The following is a 20861-nucleotide window of genomic DNA, read 5'->3' on the forward strand; positions in this document are numbered from 1 at the left end:
AATATTGTGTGCCGTGATTATCGTCACGCAGCCTGCTCATCAGACTGACTTGAATGTGTTCCAAGTGTTAACTTTTTTACACTTAGTTTTGAAAGCAATGGCTTTTGGGTCATGAGTCAGGAAAGAACCAGAGATTCCTTGGTTTTCATTTCATTGACCAAATCATGCAAGTAATGTGCCACCAGTGACAAAGACCTGCTGGGTGACGCCAGTCCCAAGCACCAGAGCCGGCCCTTGGCGGCCCAAGTCCAACAACGTGGCGATTGGGCTTGAAAATCCTTTTATTTTTTTCAGATGCATTTGAATCACGTTTAGATTGTTAAGTGGAGCAACTGGACCTGTGTGCTCAGGACTCCCTACACCCAGATCAGATCCGGGGGCCCTTGGCTGCTTACCCATCCTTTAGGCTTCTTGCGTGGTTGGCTTGGTCTGTGAACATTTCCTCCCAGGAAGAAATTAGCCTGGAGTCAGCTTCCCTGCCAGACGATTTCCAGTGGTGGTTCAGTGATGGAAGCCTCTTTGGTTTTTTTAGTGGAATCACCATTCAAACCGTGTCACCTCATTGGTCTTGATCAACATCATAGCAGTGTTTGAGTTCACTCATAGAAATAACCTGTGTGACATCTTGGACCATGCATGCAAATGAGAAGATGTTAGAGGGAGAAAGCCATGCTGTACACCTGTGCAAATGCCATTCATTTATATTTCTCATTGAATTTCACAAATGGAATTTGGAGGAACATTTTCTCTTTAGGATCCTACATTTGAAAAAAAAAAAAATGGACAATTGGGATAATTCCTTAAGCCAGAACTGTATGCCAGAAACTAGTTTTTAGTACACATTATTTATAATGAGAGACGCTCCAGCTGTGGTTATAAGGTTTTGCAGTAAACTGAGTAGAATCGCAGTCTTTTGCTGGCAGCCCACGGTCACCTCTCGTTCTGGGTCCAGGCTCAGTGCATGCACCTAGGTCAGCCTGTTGTCCCTTGAGCTTTCTTGTCGCTGATCAGAAAATGTGAAAATAACCCTGCAAGGTCCTGGATGTTGGCGTAAAGTCGAGAGCTCGCTCTTGGTCATCTTGGAACCTGCAGTGAAGCGTGTTGGTAATGAGTTTTGACCAAGTCGCCTGCAGGGTTGCCCTATCCAGCTCTGGTCTTTCTTCCTTTCTATGACAAGTCCGTGGTGTCCCAAAAGTCTTGGAAAATGCCTTAAAACAGCCCTTGGATTCTGGGGACCCTCTGGCCCCGGATGTTGTGGGTGCCTGAGTTAACTTTGTTAAGCTTGTACATGTCGTCAGTGAGTGCTTCTTGGGCACCACGGTGCATCCGGGGCACTGAGCGGTTTGTGCCAGCCCTGGCATCGGCCTGCCTGGTTTAAGCCCAGCTCCAACATTTCAGAACCTCACCTTTCTGGCCTCAGTTTCCTCATCTGTAGAGTGGGAATGCAAAACCACTCATGGGATCGTTAGGGGCTCTCTGTGCGTGAGCTGCCCTTGGGATTCAGAAAGGACCAGGGAAATCAGGAAGTGATGAAAATTCTTTTATGGAGAAGAAAACAGGCCAGGCCTCCCTTTTAGGGGTCTGGGGGGAGGGAGCGGTTGTTTCTCCTCTCCTGTTTATTTTTTTTCAAAAACAGAAGGGGAAAAAAAAAGACTGTGGGTCATAAAATGACATCTGTTCAGTGCGGCTGTGTGCAGGCCCCACTATGAGAAACAGGCTAGCTGTGGGCTGGGAGCACCGCTGTGCTGGTGGTCCCTCCCCACCCTGCCCCCTGAACTGGGGGCTTCCTTCCACCCTGGAGCCCACCAGCCGCATCCCCAAACTGTTCGTTTTTTTTTTAAAGATCATGCCCACAGCGGGAAGAAAAGACAGAAGGAGGAGCCTCCCCCGCCTCCAACCCTAAGAGCTTAACCATGCCGAGCCCAAAGCAGCCAGATTTTTTTTTTGTCTTTGAAGTCACCCAAGGCATGTCCTGAAATGAAATAAACCCTTCTCCCGTCTTACCAGCCATGCCTAAGCCATACATGTACAGCTTGTTCAAACGCTGTGGTTTCCTGAGCCGCCGGGGCCTGGGGGTTCTACTTGGGAGGCGGCTGGCGAGGCCAGGGGGGCTGGGGGAGGCGGGAGGGTGGGGGTGGGGAGTGTGCGCCCCAGCCAGCACTCAGACCCTAGGGCTGGGTCACCAGGGCCCTGTTTTCTCTTCCAATGCGCTTATCTCTTTACAGCTGTAGCCAAACCGTCTGTGATGATGGTTTTGATTACAGGGCCCAAGCGCAGCTGTGTGTGGTGGGCTGGTGGGCTCGCCCATCCCCCAGCCCAGAAAGCACTCCCCACCCCACCCTCCCCGGGGCTTGCGGTTTGTCATCTGTTCTCACAGAGCCTCCTTGTATTGGCCTGTGGCTTCCTGTTCTGCGTCTGATCCAAGTTAACCCGGTGAGGGATTGCCCCTCGTCAAGGCGGGCGCACACGCACACACACGCACGCACGTACACATACCCCAGGATCCCTCCCTTCCCGCTCCTCGGAGAGGAAGAGAACGGTCGAGAGCGAAGAGGTGTTGGCTGTGATCTTTACACAACCTGGCAGCGGGGCCCGCAGCGTGTATTAGCTCCACAAGCCGACCAGATGGAACAAATTCACCCTGGGCTCCAGAAGCTGCAGAGGGGCTGTTTGAAGTCGGGAGCCTGGATGGGTTTCTCCTCCCCTCCGAGTGGAATTTCTGGTTGTGTGCAAGAGCCAGTGGCTTAGCACCCTTTGTGGCATGACGCGGTTAATGAGCCCGGTGTGCGTTTCGCTCTCCTTTGGAAGAGGCGTGGCCGGAAATCAAGGGGAGGTTTTTTTTTTTTGAAGCTAAAGTACGCGCATTTGTTTCCTAGAAACAAACATCCCACCACCACCCCTTGTAGGCAGTGATGATTAGCAACCTGCAACTCATTCACGAAAAATGTAATCGTATTAGTTGGAGTGGAAGTAGAATCCAGAGAGGGCTTTGATGGATGGCCAGTGGTCCCCTGTCCCGCCTGCGGCCCCCACCGTCAGCCCCAGGGTCACTGTGGTTCCGAGTTGTAATGGATTCCACACATCGGCCTTTCCTAGGGCTCCAGGATGCGTTCGACAGTGACTGGGAAACAGGCAGAATCATGCCGAACAATTACAAAAACGGATCGGACGACGGGGTTCTGGCCTACAAGCTCCTGGTGCAGACCGGCAGCCGCGAGAAGCCCATCGACATCAGTCAGGTACCTTCCTGCTGCACCCCGAGGGAGCTGCCGGGGCCAGGGGCGGAGATGGGGGCAGGGTGCGGGCCGGCAGCTGCTGCACCACAGCCTGGCACCCTGGGGGCCCCAGGCCGGGGCCAGGAGCGTTGGGTTGGCTCTGACTCACTTCATCCCACCCCAGCAAAGTGTGTGACCTTGGGCAAGCCAGGATGCCTCATTCGGCCCCTCTATCGAGGAGGGGTGGGCGGGTTCCCCACCTTCAGAGCAGAACTGGTGCAGGCTCCTGGAGATTTATTTGTATGTTGTTCCTTCAAGTGGTGGTGCTGACCCTGGCATCGTCGGCAGGCTGCTGCTGCGGGCCTTCTGACTTGGGCAGGTGGCCGTCATTTGCACGAGTAGAACCTGGGCTGGGAGATGAGAGAGGTTCTGCCAGTGACTCCTCTGGGTTGCCCTGGCCCAGGGGGCAAACGGAAGCTCAGCTCCTGGAAACCCAGGAGCACTGACACCCCAGTATTAACGTTAGATACCTGGGGCCTGGCCAGGGGTGTGTGTGCACACTTCCCTCCCGCTCTTTGTAGCCTGCTGGCTTCACCTTCAGGCACAAAACCGTCATGCTAATGATCTTCTCTGCAGCTCTGTTTATTGTCTCCCCTTTCTCGCTGGCATTCAAGGTGACAGATTTACAAAGTACATTGTTGGGAGTTATTATGGAGTGTGAAACGCCGGGCTTTATAGCAGTGTGCAGCAGGCTGTCAGTTCTGACAAGTGTGTGGGCAGAGGAGCCTGCCTGCCAGGCCAGAGTGGGCTGGAGCTGGGGGGCCAGGGGCGGCAGGGACCTGTGTGATTGGGCCAAGCCCAGTCCTCGGCCTGGGCGGGAGAGGGCTGCGCGGGCGCGCACGGAGGCCGTGAGCTGTGCTCCGTCGTTCCAGAGAGGGTTTGAAGACATACAGTTGTTATGTATCCTGGGGATTAATTGAATCCAGATCCCTGAAATCCAGTCTCCTGCTCCTCCACGCTCGCTCACTCTAACTTCACTCTTTCTCTATTAACTGCTGTCACTGGTGTTTTTCATTTCGTTTAAAAAAAAAAAAAAAAAAAAAAGACCATAAGCGTTGGAACCAGGCCTGAATCTAAAGTAAACAGGAAAAAAATGTTTCTGTGTGTATAAAATATATACACACGTTCAGCCAGACGGCTCCCGGGACCTGCGGCAAGAGGGAATGTGGTTGGGCCATGTGGGGGACCGGGCAGGACCCCGGCTGGGCCCCCTCCCCACCGCCAGCCTCTTCCACTCCGTGGCGATGGGCATTTTTCGAATCCACAGGTCATAGGAGGCTAGTGTTAGCAAAATTTATACAGATGTTGTTTTATTTTTATAGCTCTCCTCCATTTACTGGGCGGTATTTCCTTCAGTGTTAACAAGAGGTTAACTGCACACAGACGCGGATGGGGAATCTTGCCAGGTTTTCTGTCCCCTGCCCTTCCTATAAATATGTTTCTCCAGATTGTTCCTTCCCGGCCTTGGCTGCGCTCGGTCTTTTCAGCGTTCAGGTTTAATTGCCTCGGCCGGTTCCCGGGGCCATCTGCAGAAACGGTGTGTTTGTTAGAAACACCCAGCGGGTCTCGGGAGCCGTGGAGGGTGCTCTGAGCGGGGTTCCCGAGCCTTCCACACAGTGGGCGTTCTGTTCTCCGTCGGACACGTGGGTGCCCCCTTCTCAAGGGCTTCCCTTTTTTTTCCCCCTCTGGCAGTTGACGAAACAGCGGCTGGTGGACGCCGATGGCATCATCAACCCCAGCGCTTTCTACATCTACCTGACGGCCTGGGTCAGCAACGACCCCGTGGCGTACGCCGCCTCCCAGGCCAACATCCGGCCGCACCGGCCCGAGTGGGTGCACGACAAAGCCGACTACATGCCAGAAACCAGGCTGAGAAGTAAGTGGGAAGGGGGCGGGGCGGGGGCGGGGCGGCCCTCGGGAGGCTCCGCCCCCGTCCTACAGCGCTGGGCCACAGCCCTTGGCCCCTGACACTGCCCAGAGTTCAAAAGTGTAAACAGCACAATATATTTCTTTGGGTTTAAAACCCCGGGGAGACAGATGAGGATGTGTAATGGAATACACCCCGCGCTCCATCACGGTGGAGAAAGGCAGTCTCTAATCTCCTTTTGTAGAGTTCACTCCCAGCTGTTCCGTGTGAACGTCGGGGCCGCCTCCACGTCGACTGTTACTCGGCTATTGCCGAGTTTTATCGCCGGGGATTATGTGTTTATCTTAACTTTGTCAACCCTGGTGTTGAAGGGATTTTTGGCACACTGGGTCATTCCCATAAGCCACCAAGCACCTGTAGTCTGTCAGGGCTGTTTAAACTGGGAGCGGAAAAGTCTGTATACACCACCGCGTCCGCTTCCCCGTCTCCGACCCGAGTTGGCGAGGTGGTTCTGTGTGGGTCTGATTTTGCACTTAGGTTCGAGGTGGTGGGAGCTCACGCTGTGGCCAGGAACACGGGTCCCTCTCTGCAGACCTGGCCGGAGACGGAGCGACTTGTGCTCCCCGGCATCTAAAGCCCAGAGCCTTGTGGCAAGCAGCCAAGACGTGTCTTAATGAAAATTTATAGTTGAGATTATAATAGGGCAAATCATGTTTAGCAAGTCAACTCAATGACCCCAAAGGGTCTGGAACACACAGCGGCAGTAACTAAATGCTTGTTGTACGAGGATTTCTGCGGCTGTTGCCGAAGACTTAGCATCGCATTAGAAAAGAAGCATGGACGGCCGCTTGAAGTTTATGTGTTCACTAAAAGGATAAGAAAGTTAAGCGCTTTTCTCGGCAAAGCATGACTCTCGATCCATTTTGCCCTTGTAAGCGATCGAGGGAAACAGTGTGTGCCAGTGCAGCAGCCGCTGCCCCCGCTTAAAAAGGGGGAAAAAAACTCCCTGGAATTTAAGTTGAGTTTAGACACCCCCCCCCCACTAAAAGACAGTGCTTTGGGGTGGTGAAGATCAAAGGTGGGGAGGAAAAATGTACGGATCACAGGCTCCCCACGCCCCAGCACCCCCTCTGCAAATTTGAGGCCTCGGGTATAGCCCCTTCCTGCCTAAAGAAGTGGGGCAGCCCCTGGCCAGGTTGCTTTCCATGGCGGTGCCCAGGGAGAGGCCCCTCCCTCCCTCCCCCTGCTAACCCCCACGTCTCTTCCGCACAGTCCCTGCCGCGGAACCGATCGAGTACGCCCAGTTCCCTTTCTACCTCAACGGCTTGCGAGACACCTCCGACTTTGTGGAAGCGATCGAGAAAGTGCGAGCCATTTGCAACAACTACACGAGCCTGGGCCTGTCCAGCTACCCCAACGGCTACCCCTTCCTCTTCTGGGAGCAGTACATCGGGCTGCGCCACTGGCTGCTGCTGTCCATCAGCGTGGTGTTGGCCTGCACGTTCCTCGTGTGCGCCGTCTTCCTCCTGAACCCCTGGACAGCCGGGATCATTGTGAGTTATTAGAAGGATCTTTGTGGAAGTCGCATTCCTTTCAGCATAGCTCTTTCTGCAGCCGGGAACTTTTGTTTATGTCTGGGCCTCTGGAGGCGGGTATAGATTGCATCAGCCGTAACGTATTTATTCTACCGGGGGGTGGCGAGGTTCGTGGTGAAGGTGGAGTGTCTGATGGCCCTGGGCTTGCGCCCCCCTTCCCCCATCCCCAGCTCTAAAACCGTTGTGTGGAAGATAGGGAGTTTTTCAAGCACACTTTCCATAACAGCTCCAAGCATGTATTAAATAAAAACACACAAACGTCTCTCTCTTTTTTTTTTTTTTTTAAGTTTGAAAGTGTCATTTTGTGACCTCCTTCCAGACCTAAGAATAGGTAGAAGGGTCGTGCCTGTCTCACGGGGCAGGGCACATAGCAGTCAGGACAGTGGGATACGGAGGAAGTGGGCTTCGGGTGCCCAGTGTGTGTTTTAGCTCCTGCGGGGAAGTGATGTGCTGCTGTCACTCACCTGCACTTTGGCTTCCTGCCAAACCGGAAGTCAGTGTCTTAGCATCCGACAAAGCCATGGCAGTGTTTCCGTCCCATGACCTGTGGTATGGTCTTTAACACGCCAGGAGGATAGAAGCAGGGCGCAGGGTTTGTTTTCACACCGTAACTCTGTGCAGCAGGTACACTGGCAGGTGAATGTTTAATCTGCAAGTCTTTGGTCCATCTCTCAGTATCGTCCCCCTGCTGCAGAGGAGCGAGGAGCACCCGCTCCTTGTCTTCTGCCATGTAGAGCTAGCTGGAGATGGGCTTCTGTCTGGCCCCTCCCCCTACTTCTGCCTACTGACCAGAGCAATCCCACCTCCCAGGTTTTTCTCTTTCCCCACAGTTTCCCAACGAACACCAAAGTCAGAAGCTCCAGCTGAGACATGGGTTTACTTGGTTTGCCCAAATTGCACCCCAGATCCCTGTACTCCAGCCCCTCGAGCTCTTACTGGCCCCCCTGAACCTGCTCCCCACTCATGTCCACCTCACCTGCGGGCTCCCACTAAAAGCCAAACTGCTTTACCCACAAGAACTCCTCCACGCCCCATCCGACCCACGTGCTCTGAATGCTCAAGCCAGCCAGGAGCTGTAGAGTGATCTCTAATGGCTGATCTCTAGTGACCAGTTGTCTCCAGCTCCTCATCCGCTGATGGCTGTCGGGGTGAGGAGGAGGGACTTGTTCCTGGCCCCCCGCGGGTACCAGAATCTGCACACATGCAAGTCCCTTCTTAGAAAATGACAGAGAACCTGAGCACGTCCTCTCGCATACTGCGTGGTCTCTGGATTACTCTCAACACCTACCACAGTGTAAACAGGTGTATTACTTAGGGAGCAACAAGGGGGAAAAATGATTGTGTATGTTCAGTACAGGTGTGATTTTTTTTTTCCTCGCTATTCCCCATCCATGGTTGGTTGAATCCATGGAAGTGGAATCCAGCAGGGCACAAGGCTGACTGTGTATGAAATTGGAAGCCATGTGATGGGTGCATGCAAATGGGTTCCTTCCATTCAACAAATGCTTGCCCCAAAACAAAGCGTTCTATTTTCCATGATGTTTTTGAAATATCTTTGTGGACTGGACAGACTGTTTGCCATTATGTCCTCATCTTCCTCCTCCACCTCCTCCTCCTCCTCCTCCGCCTTACCGTTGGCTGTCCTGGTGCCCCTTCCCAGCGGGAAGTTGCATTAGGAAAAGACAGCTGTCAGACGTCAACGCGAGTTAGTGCTGGGGCCACCGATGGTGTTTCTCTGCTCTCCACCTCACGGGAGGCCACCCTGGTACTCGGACACCTGCCCTTGGGTGCAGAACCTGCTGCCTGCCCACTAACCCCTATGTGTCTTCTCCAAGGTGATGGTCCTGGCCTTGATGACAGTCGAGCTCTTTGGCATGATGGGACTCATCGGCATCAAGCTGAGCGCCGTGCCCGTGGTCATCCTGATCGCGTCTGTCGGCATAGGAGTGGAATTCACCGTTCACGTTGCTTTGGTATGGACGGCACTTTCTGCAAAAAGTGGCTGAAAGGGCGGCATCTCCTCTAGCTATCTTAGCCTCCAAGTGGGACCCTTCCCGAAGCCCCATGCGTCCCGGTGCAGGGGCTGCAGACAGCACAGGAGTCACGTGCCTGAGTCTCTCTCTCTCGGGCAGTCCAAGGAGAACCGCATGGCAGGTCACTGGCCCTCTCCGGCTGTAGGCTCTGTCCTCAGTGTGGACTCGACTCATTGGGTATTGGCCACCATTCACGTTACCCTGGGTCCTGAGCTCGCAGACTTTATTCCCAGAACAGATCCCATGTGGAGTGTGCATGTGCCCATGCACGCTTTGACAGCCAGTGATGAAGCCGGGCTAGACCAACACCACACTCTCAGACTTGGTGGGGACGGCCTTGACAGGGAGGTGAGCTGGCTGCCAGGGGAGTCCCCTCGGGCCTGTGAGCGAAGGCTGAAGAGCTGGCTCTGCTGCCCAAGCCCACCCAGCTCCTTCCACCTCCCAGCCTTGCAGTTCATGACAACAGAGAGTGAGAGAACTAGCGGTGCTTTCAACAAGAGTGGTTTCTCTCGCGCTCTCTCTCCGCATTGATTGCGAATGCTTTATTGGAGGAAGTTTAACTTCAGGAGGCTTCTTTAAGAGACAGACACATGGGATGTATTTATCAGAGAATTATCCAAAGCCTCATAATGTACATGTAATTTATGTAAATGTCAGTTATGTCCATCTACAGATGTGCTTGAAGCCTAAGTACATGGAGTTGTTGGTGGGCATTCAGTAATAATAATAAATATGGTGTCTGGGATGCCCCAGCTAGGAAACCTAGCATCGTCTGGACTTGGACCAAATTACTTTGAGTGTTGCTTTTGTCATCTCTAGCACTGCCTTTTGTTTTGTTGTTGTTTAATCTACCAGCCTAGAGCTTAGAAAACACGTAACACTGATATTATTTCTTCCGCAAAGGGAAATAGTCCCGCATGAGTTAACAGTCCATAAGCAGGTACCATCTGCAGACAGGGCTGTGTGAGAACAGATTTTTATGATGGACGGGCTAACCATGGTCTTCAGACTTCGAGCTGCTGGACTCCCGGAAGAGCACTAGCCACATACAGGACGTGAAATCCTATTCGTGAAATTTTGCACTTCAAGGGAGCAGTTGCTGCTCTCCCGAGGTCTTAAGACAGTGGAATGAGGTTGGCAAAGAAGACTGCTTGCGTTCCCGCCAGTTTGCTGTTTCAGCGACATAGACGTTGTGCACTCTAGGACAGGCACCTGTTGGTCCTTCCGGCCTCCCGGTCTGAAGATGACACACAAGGTGATGGTTTGTTTCCACAGTAGCTCACATGCAGTGGCCCTGGGTTCCACCCTGCAGCCAACAGCCTGTCACAGCAGCGCTCACTCTAGCAAGCTCATACTGGCTATTGGGACAAGCTTGATTTGAGCAACTTTTACAGTCCTATAGTTTTTTTCCTTAGGATTCCTCTGTGGTGCTTAAATGTACTACAGATATACTTGTTGGAAACAGTGACAGGAATTCCTTTCCTAGTTAGCATAACGGTGAGGACATACAGGAGGTCTTCAAGAAGTTCGTGGAAAATGAGGTCATTTCGGGGGAAGCTTCATTCGGCCAGTTGAACAGTCCCGGTGATGCCAGCCAAGAGCTGGGTGGTGAGGTGTGAGAAGGCTCCTGCATGCAGGGACGACAACGCTGACCGTCTGATCTCCCCACTCTGGGTCACAGGCCTTCCTGACCGCCATCGGGGACAAGAACCGCCGGGCTGTGCTTGCCCTGGAGCACATGTTCGCGCCGGTCCTGGACGGCGCCGTGTCCACTCTGCTGGGGGTGCTGATGCTGGCGGGGTCGGAGTTTGATTTCATTGTCAGGTAAGTGGGAGTGTCGGGGAGCCAGACACCGCCGCTCTCCGCTGTGTGACTGCTGTTGCTTATTTCCTTCTGTGTCTGGGAGATTGTGACAGCTCTTCACTGGGATCGCTTCCTTCTGAATTCATTAACTCAGAAATATGCTGAGAGGCACAAAGACAAGATTTTTTTCCTAGGATCTGTTCAACAAGACAGGAGACGGACAGTTTAGGGCCAGCAGCACAAGCAGATCTATGGCTTGAAGCAAGCCGGAGGATCGCCAACCCTCCCATCATTGGTTGAATTAGGTGCACAAAGACATGACTGGGGTTCTTGTTAATTGACTGAATTTGACCTCTGTCTTGTCCCTTTCTGAACATTAGGAAGAAAAACTTAGCAAATACCTAAAACAGTCACCTGTAGTGAAATTGAAGGTAGGGGCAGTGCAGTCAGGTTGCTGGTGTGGGACAGCTGCATCCCATATCGGAGCACCTGGGTTCACGTCCTGGCTCTGTCCCAGTTCCAGCTTCCTGCCAGCACTCACCCAGGGAGGCAGCAAGGGAGAGCTCAGGTGGTTGGGTTCCAGCAACCCACATAAGAGACCTGAACTGAGTTGCTGGCTCCTGGCTTCAGCCTGGCCCAGCCCCCAGCCATTGGCAAGCATTTGAGGAATGAACTAGCAGATGGGAGGTCTTATCTGTCAGCCTCTCAAATAAATAAATTCTTAACAAATAAGGAGGGAAGATAATGTACCCAGATTTCATATTTGAGTCCCCACTAAGATTTGAGAAGCATTGAGCGTTTGACTTTGGTGTCCATTTGGGGGAAGCCAGGTTAATTGGGACACTTGTCTTTGAGTCTCAAGGCAAGGTCTTTCTGGTTGATGTAGTGAAGGATGTGACTTTGTGATGTTATCAGCAGAGTGAGTTTTCCTTTTGGGAAGAATTGGAGAACTGCCAGACAAGAGACCATCTCCTCTGAACAGCCTTGGCACTCTGTGTGACAGCCACTCTTGGGTTGGCATGCTGTTGCTTTGTGGAGAGGCAAGGTCAAGATCATGTAGAAGTGAAAGCTAATGCAGAATTAGAACCGCGACAGGGCAGACCCAGATGTCAGCGACGATGGGCTCATTTGGGCTGCCTCAGTCTGGGAGGAGACGCTGGTCTGTGCCTTTGGGGGCCGCTAGGGAGGGAGGCACACACCTCTGATCTTCATGTGTAAAGGAGTTGAACCAAGAGTCTCACCACGTTTTATTGATCACAGAGAACAGCCCAGTCCATTGGCTGGTGGATGGCACAGCCCACTGGGCCATTCAGCGTTGTGGGATTTCATCCTTCTAGAATGAGTGCCAGGGTTTGCTCCCTGAGGTTTGGTGCAGGGTGAATTAAGCGGTGGAATAGCTACAGCAGTGTAGCCCAGCACCTTGCAAACTATGATGTCCCTCCCCATGAACCATCAAGGCCCCCTTCCTACCCCAGTGGGAATTCGTGGGGGGGGGGGGCAGAGTGCGCCACCCAATACAGACCACTGATAAGTCAACAAGCCAATTAGTCAAATCTGGTTTGCCAATCCCGAGTGGATGGTTGCCTGACCTGGGAACAGGTTTTGGTCTGTTGTTGGAAACCCTCCATTGACTCTGCCTTTTCCTTTGTCTACATTTACTCAGACATTCGTGTTGGTCTTCATGGTGGGAAGGTCCCATATGTACCAGGGTTTCTCTTGCGGAGTCACTTTCCCATCCAGTGCACGTGTATGGAGCCGCATGACAGCAAGCTGCTAGGACCCCGTGCCCCTCTGTGTCGCTTGTGGCCTTTGGGGGAAAGACAAGGCCATAGGCGATTCAGGAGCTCAGCAATGCGGTCAGGATCTGGCGCAGCCTTTTTTGGGGTGCTGCCCGAGCTGCGGGGAGGGGTGGCAGGGAGCCACCCGGCCAGCAGCCTGGAAGACAGGGCTCTCGTCTCTCCAGCAACTGCTCGCTGCCTTCCAGAGATACCTTGATTCCTGTGTAAGGCACTTAAAAGGGCTTCCCGTTTTCTAGAACAGGATGGATTAACCTGATAAAGCCCTCTCTGAGGTCCAACAAATGAGCAGACATTGTATACACGAAGCCGTCAGAAATCTAATTGGTCTGTTTATGCTAAGGTTAGATGGATGGGATGCAAATGTCTTAATGCCTCCGCCGAAAGTTCCAGCAGTTTACATTAGTGCAAGACGTTGGCTGCTTGGTTTTATACTAATGTAGCTCAGAAGTTCCTGGTGTTTACAATAGCTGTGAGGTATTTGTATTTTTACAGGGATCCTCTCTGCTTTCATGTAGTGGCAAAGCACACATGGACATGGCACAGTTGGGTGTCTGTCCCGTTTTATGATCCCAGAGGACTATTAACAGACAGATATCTTCCCAGAATATTCTAAGCCTCTCTCCTCCATCCGGGGGCCCCTTCCGTCAGCGTTGCGCTAGAAATCATTAGTTCCAGAAACGCGTGCACCAGCCGCTGTCCCTGGCCGACAGGCTCACCTTGGCATTCGTGACGGGTCCCAGACCTTAGCCCTCAGCGGTGGGAAAGCAGAACTCCCTGTGCGCGCCCCTCTTGTGCCACGGCGCTGCAGCCTTTATGTTTGAATTGGCTGACGCAAAACAAGAGTATTCAGAGATGCTAAATTGTTCCACAAAAGCTCGGCCCGCGGAGCAGCCCCGCCATTGTGCAGCGCCCGCACCCAGCACAATGCCCCCGGCTCCCACAGAAGGGGCAGAGCATTTGCTTTGCAGAAAAGCTGGTTCCTGTGGTCTTAAAAAAAAAAAAAAAAAAAGGTCGCCATTGCAGCCACTTGGTTAAAACCGGAACTCACAGAATTCTCGGCAGAAAGTTGGGCCAGCCTCACCTGATACTGCCGGAGACTTAATTAGAGATTCTGCCCTCAAATGCAGAGGCATTTCACAGTGGATTAGCAGCCTGCAGAAGCAGCCCGGCTTTTCCTCCTGTGCTAAATTGTTTCAATTCTACACCCTTCGCTTCATTTGTTTGCTTCTGCTGGGGTGGCCCCTCCCACTGCACAGGGCCTCCGCATTGTGCTCCTTTCTTAGGCTGAGTCCCAGCTCCGCCACTCGGTTCCAATTCCATATTTTTGTGTTCCTTGTAGCACAGGCATAAATAAGTTACGTGCCGTGAGGTTTCAGCAGATCCTAAGACCCGTTTCTCTTTTCTTCCCTTTGTGAACTCACGCCTGGGGGGTGTGGACTGTAGGAGTGAAAGTCACAAGGTTACACACACACACACACACACACCCGTGCTGAATCCCAGCAGTCGTTGCTGGGCGGCGGGTTTCGGCACAGTGGGTGGTGTTTATTTGGGGCACTGGCGTGGATCCCGGGCAGCATTTCCGGCGGTCACAGCGAACGTTCCCGCTTCCCCTCTGTCTTCCAGGTATTTCTTTGCTGTTCTGGCCATCCTGACGATCCTGGGCGTTCTCAACGGACTGGTCTTGCTGCCAGTCCTCTTGTCTTTCTTTGGACCATATCCTGAGGTCAGTAGCCACGCTGGTCGTGAGGTCCGGTCCCCGGGCCACCCGAGTGCCGCCTTTCCTGGAGCCACTCCGCACTTAGATGCTGAACAGCTCATTCCTCCTTTGCTTTGTTTATGGCTTTCGGAAGTGTCTCAGTCAATCCCGATGGGTTTTTCTGTGTTGTTTTTTTTGTTTTCTTTTTTTTCCTCTTTCCCACTTAATACCTTTGGGAGGGGTGGGGTACAGGGCTGCCTTCATTTTGTATGTTTTTTTTTTTCTTTAAACCAACCGGTTAGCAGCCTGAGTCCACATCAATGAAAACATCCCCTTCAAGAGGACTCTCTGGGCTTACAGAGAGTAAAAAGTGCACATCCAGCCTCCTGTGCTCCAGCCGTGGGACTTGAGGGTGTCTCTCGTGGCAGAGACGAGGGGAGGCAGATGCAGCATGGAATGCGGTGCCCCAGGCAGGGCACACAGACCCCCGAATAGCACCGTGCTTTGAACCTGGGGTGTGTGGCCAGCAGGTGAGCGGGCCCTAACCCCTCTCCTGTGGCATTCCCTCAAACAGGTGTCTCCCGCCAACGGTCTTCACCGACTGCCCACCCCTTCCCCTGAGCCACCCCCTGGCGTGGTCCGGTTTGCCGTGCCCCCCAGCCACACCAACAACTCCGACTCCTCTGACTCGGAATACAGCTCCCAGACGACCGTGTCGGGTCTCAGCGAGGAGCTTCGGCACTACGAGGCTGAGCGGGGCGCTGGGGGCCCCGCCCACCAGGTGATCGTGGAAGCCACGGAAAACCCAGTCTTCGCCCGCTCCACGGTAAGTCGCCCTAGGGCATGAGGGAGGGTCCGTCCCACCCGTGGCCATGGATCTGGTGGTCCCGGCGGAGCCCCTGCTCGCTCTGAGTGGCCCAAGCGTAGATACATACATAATGACGTCACCAACATTTGAACCATCCTGAACTATAAGAATGTCACCTTCCTTCCTAAGGTGTGAACTCACCGGGATCCCTCTAGGGCAGGGCGGGGTGAGGCTGCTCTGTGTCACTTGGGGTCAATCCAGTGTGAGTTCAAGGGCCAGAGGTAAAGCCTGCCTGTCCACCTCACCCCTTCTGTCTCCTTTTTTCTCAACCATCTATGGTTTTAGAATGATACTTTTTTGTGTCTTTTTTTATTACCAGCAGAGAGATGGTTTTAATCTCTTGGCTTTTTTTTTCCCCCTCTCGTTTCTGTTGTATTTTTCACTTCTTATTATTCTAAGATTTTCCTATAAGGTTCCGTGCCTCCAAGCTCCTATTCCAGGTGGCTGGAGGGAGCAGAGGAGCTGAGAGCCACACCCCGCAGTTGTTTGGGGAGTCAGCAGGAGCCTTTCCTGCACCCCGTGCTCCCCAAGGCGGGCACACGCACACGCACACGTACATGCACCCCACCGCTGCCACCCCCACCACCAGGCACTCCGCACGGAAGACCCAGGAAGGCTGTGGGGCTCATGTTGCTGCCCTGAGGGCCCCCTGCAGTCCCTCCAGGAAACGGGTATTCCAGTCCCAGGCCAGAGCAGCCCTTCCTTGAATAACCCGAATTGTCCTCCCCTCACCCCCCATGACGATGCCTGCTGAGTTGCAGCGTGAATCTGCTTTTGTTCAGCAGGAGCCTAAAAATAGGTACAAGCTGAACCACTTTGAAGTTGGTCACGCTCCTTGTGATTGACGTGGCCGCTGTGTTGCTCCGTGCTTTGTGTTAGACCCAGAAAGCAGATTCCTAACAGTCGGGCAGTGCAGCGCTGCCCGATGGTGGAAGCGCCGTGGGCACTGGCCCGTGCAGGAGCTGCCGGCCACACGTGGCCCGTGAGCTCGGGTCCTGTGGCTCGCGGAGATGGAAACCGCCACCACTGTGCCCGACGGTGTAGATGTAGGCAGTCCTGCCAGAGCCAACAGCGGTGGAGGTTTTTTTTGCTCAGGGTCTGGTAGACGGAGCAGGGTGGGGTAGCAGATGGTGGAAGGGGAACAGCTGGATGCTCTCTGACCACAGCCCTGCTTTTATGGGCAACAGCCCTACGTGTCCAGCCAGCTGTTCTGGGAGAGGGCCTGGGACTAGGATCCAAAGAAAGCTCTCTTTCCATGGCCTGGAGGTCGTTCAAGGAAGGGGTTTTTCCTTGGTAGGTCGAAGGGCACTGTTGTTTGCCTGGGCTTTCCGGAGCCAGGGTGGGGCGGGGGGACTCCCTGCCCCCTCGCCGGCCCGTGTTAACCAGCCTTCACCCTCTGCAGGTGGTCCATCCCGAAGCGCGACATCACCATCACCCGCCATTCAACCCTCGACAGCAGCCCCACCTGGACTCAGGGCCCCTGTCCCCCGGCCGGCAGAGCCAGCAACCCCGCAGGGATGCCCCCAGAGAGGGCTTGCGGCCGCCCCCCTACAGACCGCGCAGAGACGCTTTTGAAGTTTCTACTGAAGGGCACGCTGGCCCCAGCCACAGGGACCGCTCGGGCCCCCGCGGGGCGCGCCCTCACCACCCCGGGAACACGGCGAGTGCTGCGGGGGCCGGCAGCGTGCCGGGCTACCGCCAGCCCATCACCACTGTGACGGCGTCTGCTTCCGTGACTGTGGCCGTGCACCCCCCACCCGTGCCGGGGCCCGGACCGGGGCGGAACCCCCGAGGGGGCCTCTGCCCTGGCTACGAGGGCTACCCAGAGACTGACCACGGGCTGTTCGAGGATCCCCACGTGCCTTTCCACGTCCACTGTGAGAGGAGGGACTCCAAGGTGGAGGTCATAGAGCTACAGGACGTGGAGTGTGAGGAGCAGCCCCGGGGAGGCAGCTCCAACTGAGGTGTGTGCAGCGAGAACCGGCGGCTGGGGGCCCCCAGGGGCATCAGCACATCCCAGACCCGACCCTGGAATGCGTCCAAGCTGCCATCCGGGGGGGAGCAGCCCACCTCCAGATGGGTTTCTTTTCCCCCACTGTGAGCTGGCGGAGAGGTAATTAAACCGACCGCTGGTTCACTCCCCAAGTGGCCACAAAGGCTGGGGCTATACCAGGCTGAAGCCAAGAGCCAGGAGCCTGGAACCCCATCCAGGTCTCCACGAGGGTGGCAGGGCCTCAAACACTTGGGCCATCCTCCGCTGCTTTCCCAGGCACATTATAATTAGCAGGGAGCTGGATTGGAACTAGAGCAGCCAGGACTCAAACTGGCGTCCATGTAGAATGCCAGCCTGCCAGGTGGGAGCTAAATGTGCTATGCCACCGTGCCAGCCCCTGCTTACAAGTCTTTATTATTGAAGAGCCAGGACAGGCTCCCTGAACCTGCAAATGCAGGAATGCCTAGACCACCCGCAAGAAACCCAGGAAAGTGGCAAACTGCATAAGTGGGACCATCCTAAGTGGAGGACCACTTGCTGGGGTTGAGCAGTCATCCGGTTTCCGGAGCCCTGCCATGCCCTCAGCCCAGCCCACCTCCTGGCATCCGGATCCCCAGCGCCATAGATCCATCACTTTGGCCAGTCTGTTCTTTATGAGCGTGGACCTGTACACCTGGTACTTACTCTTTTTTTCCTTTTTGTTTGTTTCCTTTTAAAGGGTCGTTAAAATCTGAAGCAAAGAGGCCAAAGATTGGAAGCCCCACCCCCACCTCTTTCCAGAACTGCCTGGAGCCGCGGGAAGGAGAAGCCGCGAGGGCCAGACAGCAGTTCACTGTTACTGTAACCGATTGTATTATGTTGTGAAATATTTCTATAAATATTTAAGAGGTGTACACATGTAATATAGGACAGAGCGTGTAAAGTGGCGCCATCTGGGGTTTCTCCCTTCCTGCCCCTGGGGCGGGGGCGGGGCCGGGGAGGGGGGGAGGCCACAGCGGGCCCCTCCCTGTTTGTGCGTCGGTCCCTGTGCCACAACCAAGCTTAACCTAGTCTTCAATTTCCAGCATGTTGCTGCTGCTTAAATATTGTATAATTTACCTGTATAATTCTATGCAAATATTGCTTATGTAATAGGATTATTTTGTAAAGGTTCCTGTTTAAAATATTTTAAATTTGCATATCACAACCCTGTGGTAGTATCAAATGTTACTGTTAACTTTCAGACACGCTATGCGTGGTAACGTTTTGTCATTTGATGAGCAGATATGAAGAAAGCATGTCAAATCCAGCAGCTTCTCCAGGGGTGGTGTGTGCGGTCTCCCGATGTACTGTACTGTGAGGATTGTTGTTGTTTGTTTCTTCCCGTTTCCTGTCTGTAACCCTCAGCAGGCTCCGCCCCATCAGCCTGCAAGAGTCAGGAACTCTTGGTTGCTTTGCGCTGGCCCAAACATCCGCCTCCGGAGGTGCCCAGGAGAAACCAGACTCCCTTCATGTTCGTGCCACCTCCCGAGGGCATTGGGTGCCATCAGCCGCCCCAGCTTGGACCGTGGTGCAATGGATGTTGGAACCTCGGGGTAGAGTTGACATCCGTCCGTCTTCACTGACATCAGAGAATTAACTAGCGAGCCTTGACCGGGGCCATGAGGCAGTTGGCAGTGTCGGGGCCCTCTCAGGACCCACACAGACACATACACACACACACACAATTTAAGAACAGATTGCAAGGCTGGCCCTCCTCTCCAGACAGCAAAACCTACTCTGTTCATCCGGGCCTCTCTGGAACAGAGAGGACAGCTGAGCCGGGCTTTCTGGGTCAGTTTGCACCTCTAGTAGGTAGTGAGCGTTCAGTTCAGTGACCCAGGGTCCCAAGGCCTGGAGGGTGTGAGTTCCACAGGGGCTCTTCTCTCCGTGAGTTGATGTCGCGGGTGCACACTTGCCAAAGAGATGGAAACTTGGGCCCCCTCCTCTCACCACTCCTGGTGTTCTTTGGGTGGGCGTTGATTGATCTGAGGGGTGCTAGTTGCATGCACCCCACTGAAGGGTGGCTCTCAGCCAGGCATCAAGATTTGCTTCTGTATTGATTCTGTTCTCCTCCTCTGGGGTTTGGGTGCTCTTCATCTTTGAGCCAGAGACCAGCAAATGCCAGGCAAGCAATGGGTGCTCAGCTCCCCTTCTGTCTCAACACCAAGAAATCAGAGGGACTGGCTGAGCGCCCCCCCCCCCCCAGCCGAAGCCTAAGCTACTGTAGGCAGCGCACACACACAGCAATTCCTGGTAGGCACCGAAAAATCTTAAGACACGGGCCTCGGGCCCCCACTACTGCCAGCAGCATAGTGACCTCAGACCTGATACTCGCCACCGACCCATAAGATGCTGATTGGAAGCCAACAGGGCTGCCAGGTGTGTGCACTAATATGCTGGGTCCCCAGCCGCCCCCTCTGCTGCTCGCTTGGTGCCCGTGTCAGCCCAATACCCATCTCTGCTCAGAGAACCGCAGTCCTGCATGGAGAAGAGAGACGATGCAAGATTCCCAAGTCAGCTTCCCCCCCGCCCGGGGCTGGCGTGCCCTCGCCCCTTTCCTGAGCTCAGCCCGTGGGGTGCACCAGCTCATGTGGCCCCTGATTTCTGCACAGCATAGAACTTTCTCCTTGAGTCACATTGACAAAGGGAGAACTCAGGGGCTGGCCGGCAACTAGAATTCTTGCGCTCGCTCTCTCTCTTTTTAAAGTAGTTTTATTTTGTCTGTCTCGTTTGTTCATTTGGATGTTTTAATTTTTTTAAAAAAATCTTTGCTGATATTTATAATTTTGTATCATAAGAATGTTTTCCTACAGTATTTGTCATGCCAGTTTATAACAAAAAATGCAGGGATTTTATTTCTATTGGAAACACTATTACAGCTATGTTTTACGTTTGAACAGAATTTTTATTTGTATAGAGTGCTTACTAATGTTAAATAGTTCAGAGTATATGACATTTACATTAAGGACTCATGGTAGCTTTTAGAGTAAGGAGTTTAAAGGAAATAAATATTCAAACTGGGTCTCATTGTCTGCCGATTTGGGTGGAAATGAGTTTTGTGTCATTTCAATTACAAAGATAAAAGTATGCCATATAATTTATTTATATGAAAATTTATTTTTGTAGTGTACATAGTAGTCATCAAGTCTTTTGACAGAAGTATATTTTTAAAGAATTTATATGTGATGAATCCATAATGTCTGGAACTTTGCTGAGACACGAGTGAGGCACACTTGTCATTGTAAACCACAGCAAGCAGAAGCAAATGTTTAACAGTGTTAAGAGAGTGAGAGCGAGTGGAGATTCCAAGCGATTGTGAAATGTTGATTAGTTCCCATGTGTGACCTAGTGTGGTTCTCATTTTAAACCTTGGAAGGTGAAAATGTACAAACTCTCTAAATATTAATGTTCAAACACTGATAGAAATTCTAACATGAATAAAAAATAATATAACTTGTTGGTTATGTCTTTGTTGACGGAATGTTTCTTCTTTCAAGTAGTATATAGAGGCAGGCACTGTGTCCGGCCGTCGTAAACTCCATTGTTGCATCCTGCCAGCTTCAGAAACTCCCAAAGGCAGTGCTGTTCCTGTTACCGAAAACCTTCCTAAAATATCCCTCAGAAGTAGGTAGCTCTTTGGGGCTGGAATTGTAACGCAGTGGATTAAGCCACCACCTGCAGCACCATCAGCCCATATCAGCCTGTTAGAAGAGTCCCAGCTGTTGCTCTGCTTCCAATCCAACTTCCTTCTCAGGCACCTAGGAAGGCAGCAGATGACAGCTGTAGTCTTTGGGCCCCTGCCAGTCACGTGGGAGACCAGGCTGGAGTTCCAGGCTGCTGGCTTTGACCTAGCCCAGCCTTTCGGGAGTGAACCAGCACATGGGAAATTGTGTGTATATATCTCCTTCTCA

At 53.2% G+C, this 20861-nt stretch overlaps 1 protein-coding gene across 4 annotated transcripts in view; it reads left to right on the forward strand.

The window, feature by feature from the left end:
* PTCH1 (patched 1) overlaps positions 1 to 20414 on the forward strand; it is a 64805-nt gene extending 44391 nt beyond the window's left edge. For all 4 annotated transcript variants that reach the window (XM_051847163.3, XM_051847159.3, XM_051847169.3 and 1 more), the window contains 9 exons: positions 3097 to 3239; positions 4968 to 5151; positions 6415 to 6695; positions 8573 to 8710; positions 10452 to 10594; positions 13996 to 14095; positions 14643 to 14894; positions 16339 to 16900; positions 17648 to 20414. In XM_051847163.3, coding sequence (XP_051703123.3) covers positions 3097 to 3239; positions 4968 to 5151; positions 6415 to 6695; positions 8573 to 8710; positions 10452 to 10594; positions 13996 to 14095; positions 14643 to 14894; positions 16339 to 16899 — 1802 coding nt within the window. In that variant the 3' untranslated portion in view covers position 16900; positions 17648 to 20414. The remainder of the gene's footprint in view (positions 1 to 3096; positions 3240 to 4967; positions 5152 to 6414; positions 6696 to 8572; positions 8711 to 10451; positions 10595 to 13995; positions 14096 to 14642; positions 14895 to 16338; positions 16901 to 17647) is intronic.
* The last annotated feature ends 447 nt before the right edge of the window (positions 20415 to 20861 follow it).

Source organism: Oryctolagus cuniculus, chromosome 1, assembly GCF_051225735.1.
Source record: "Oryctolagus cuniculus isolate XC-2025 breed Fujian yellow rabbit chromosome 1, ASM5122573v1, whole genome shotgun sequence".
In the NCBI taxonomy this organism is placed as follows: domain Eukaryota; kingdom Metazoa; phylum Chordata; class Mammalia; order Lagomorpha; family Leporidae; genus Oryctolagus; species Oryctolagus cuniculus.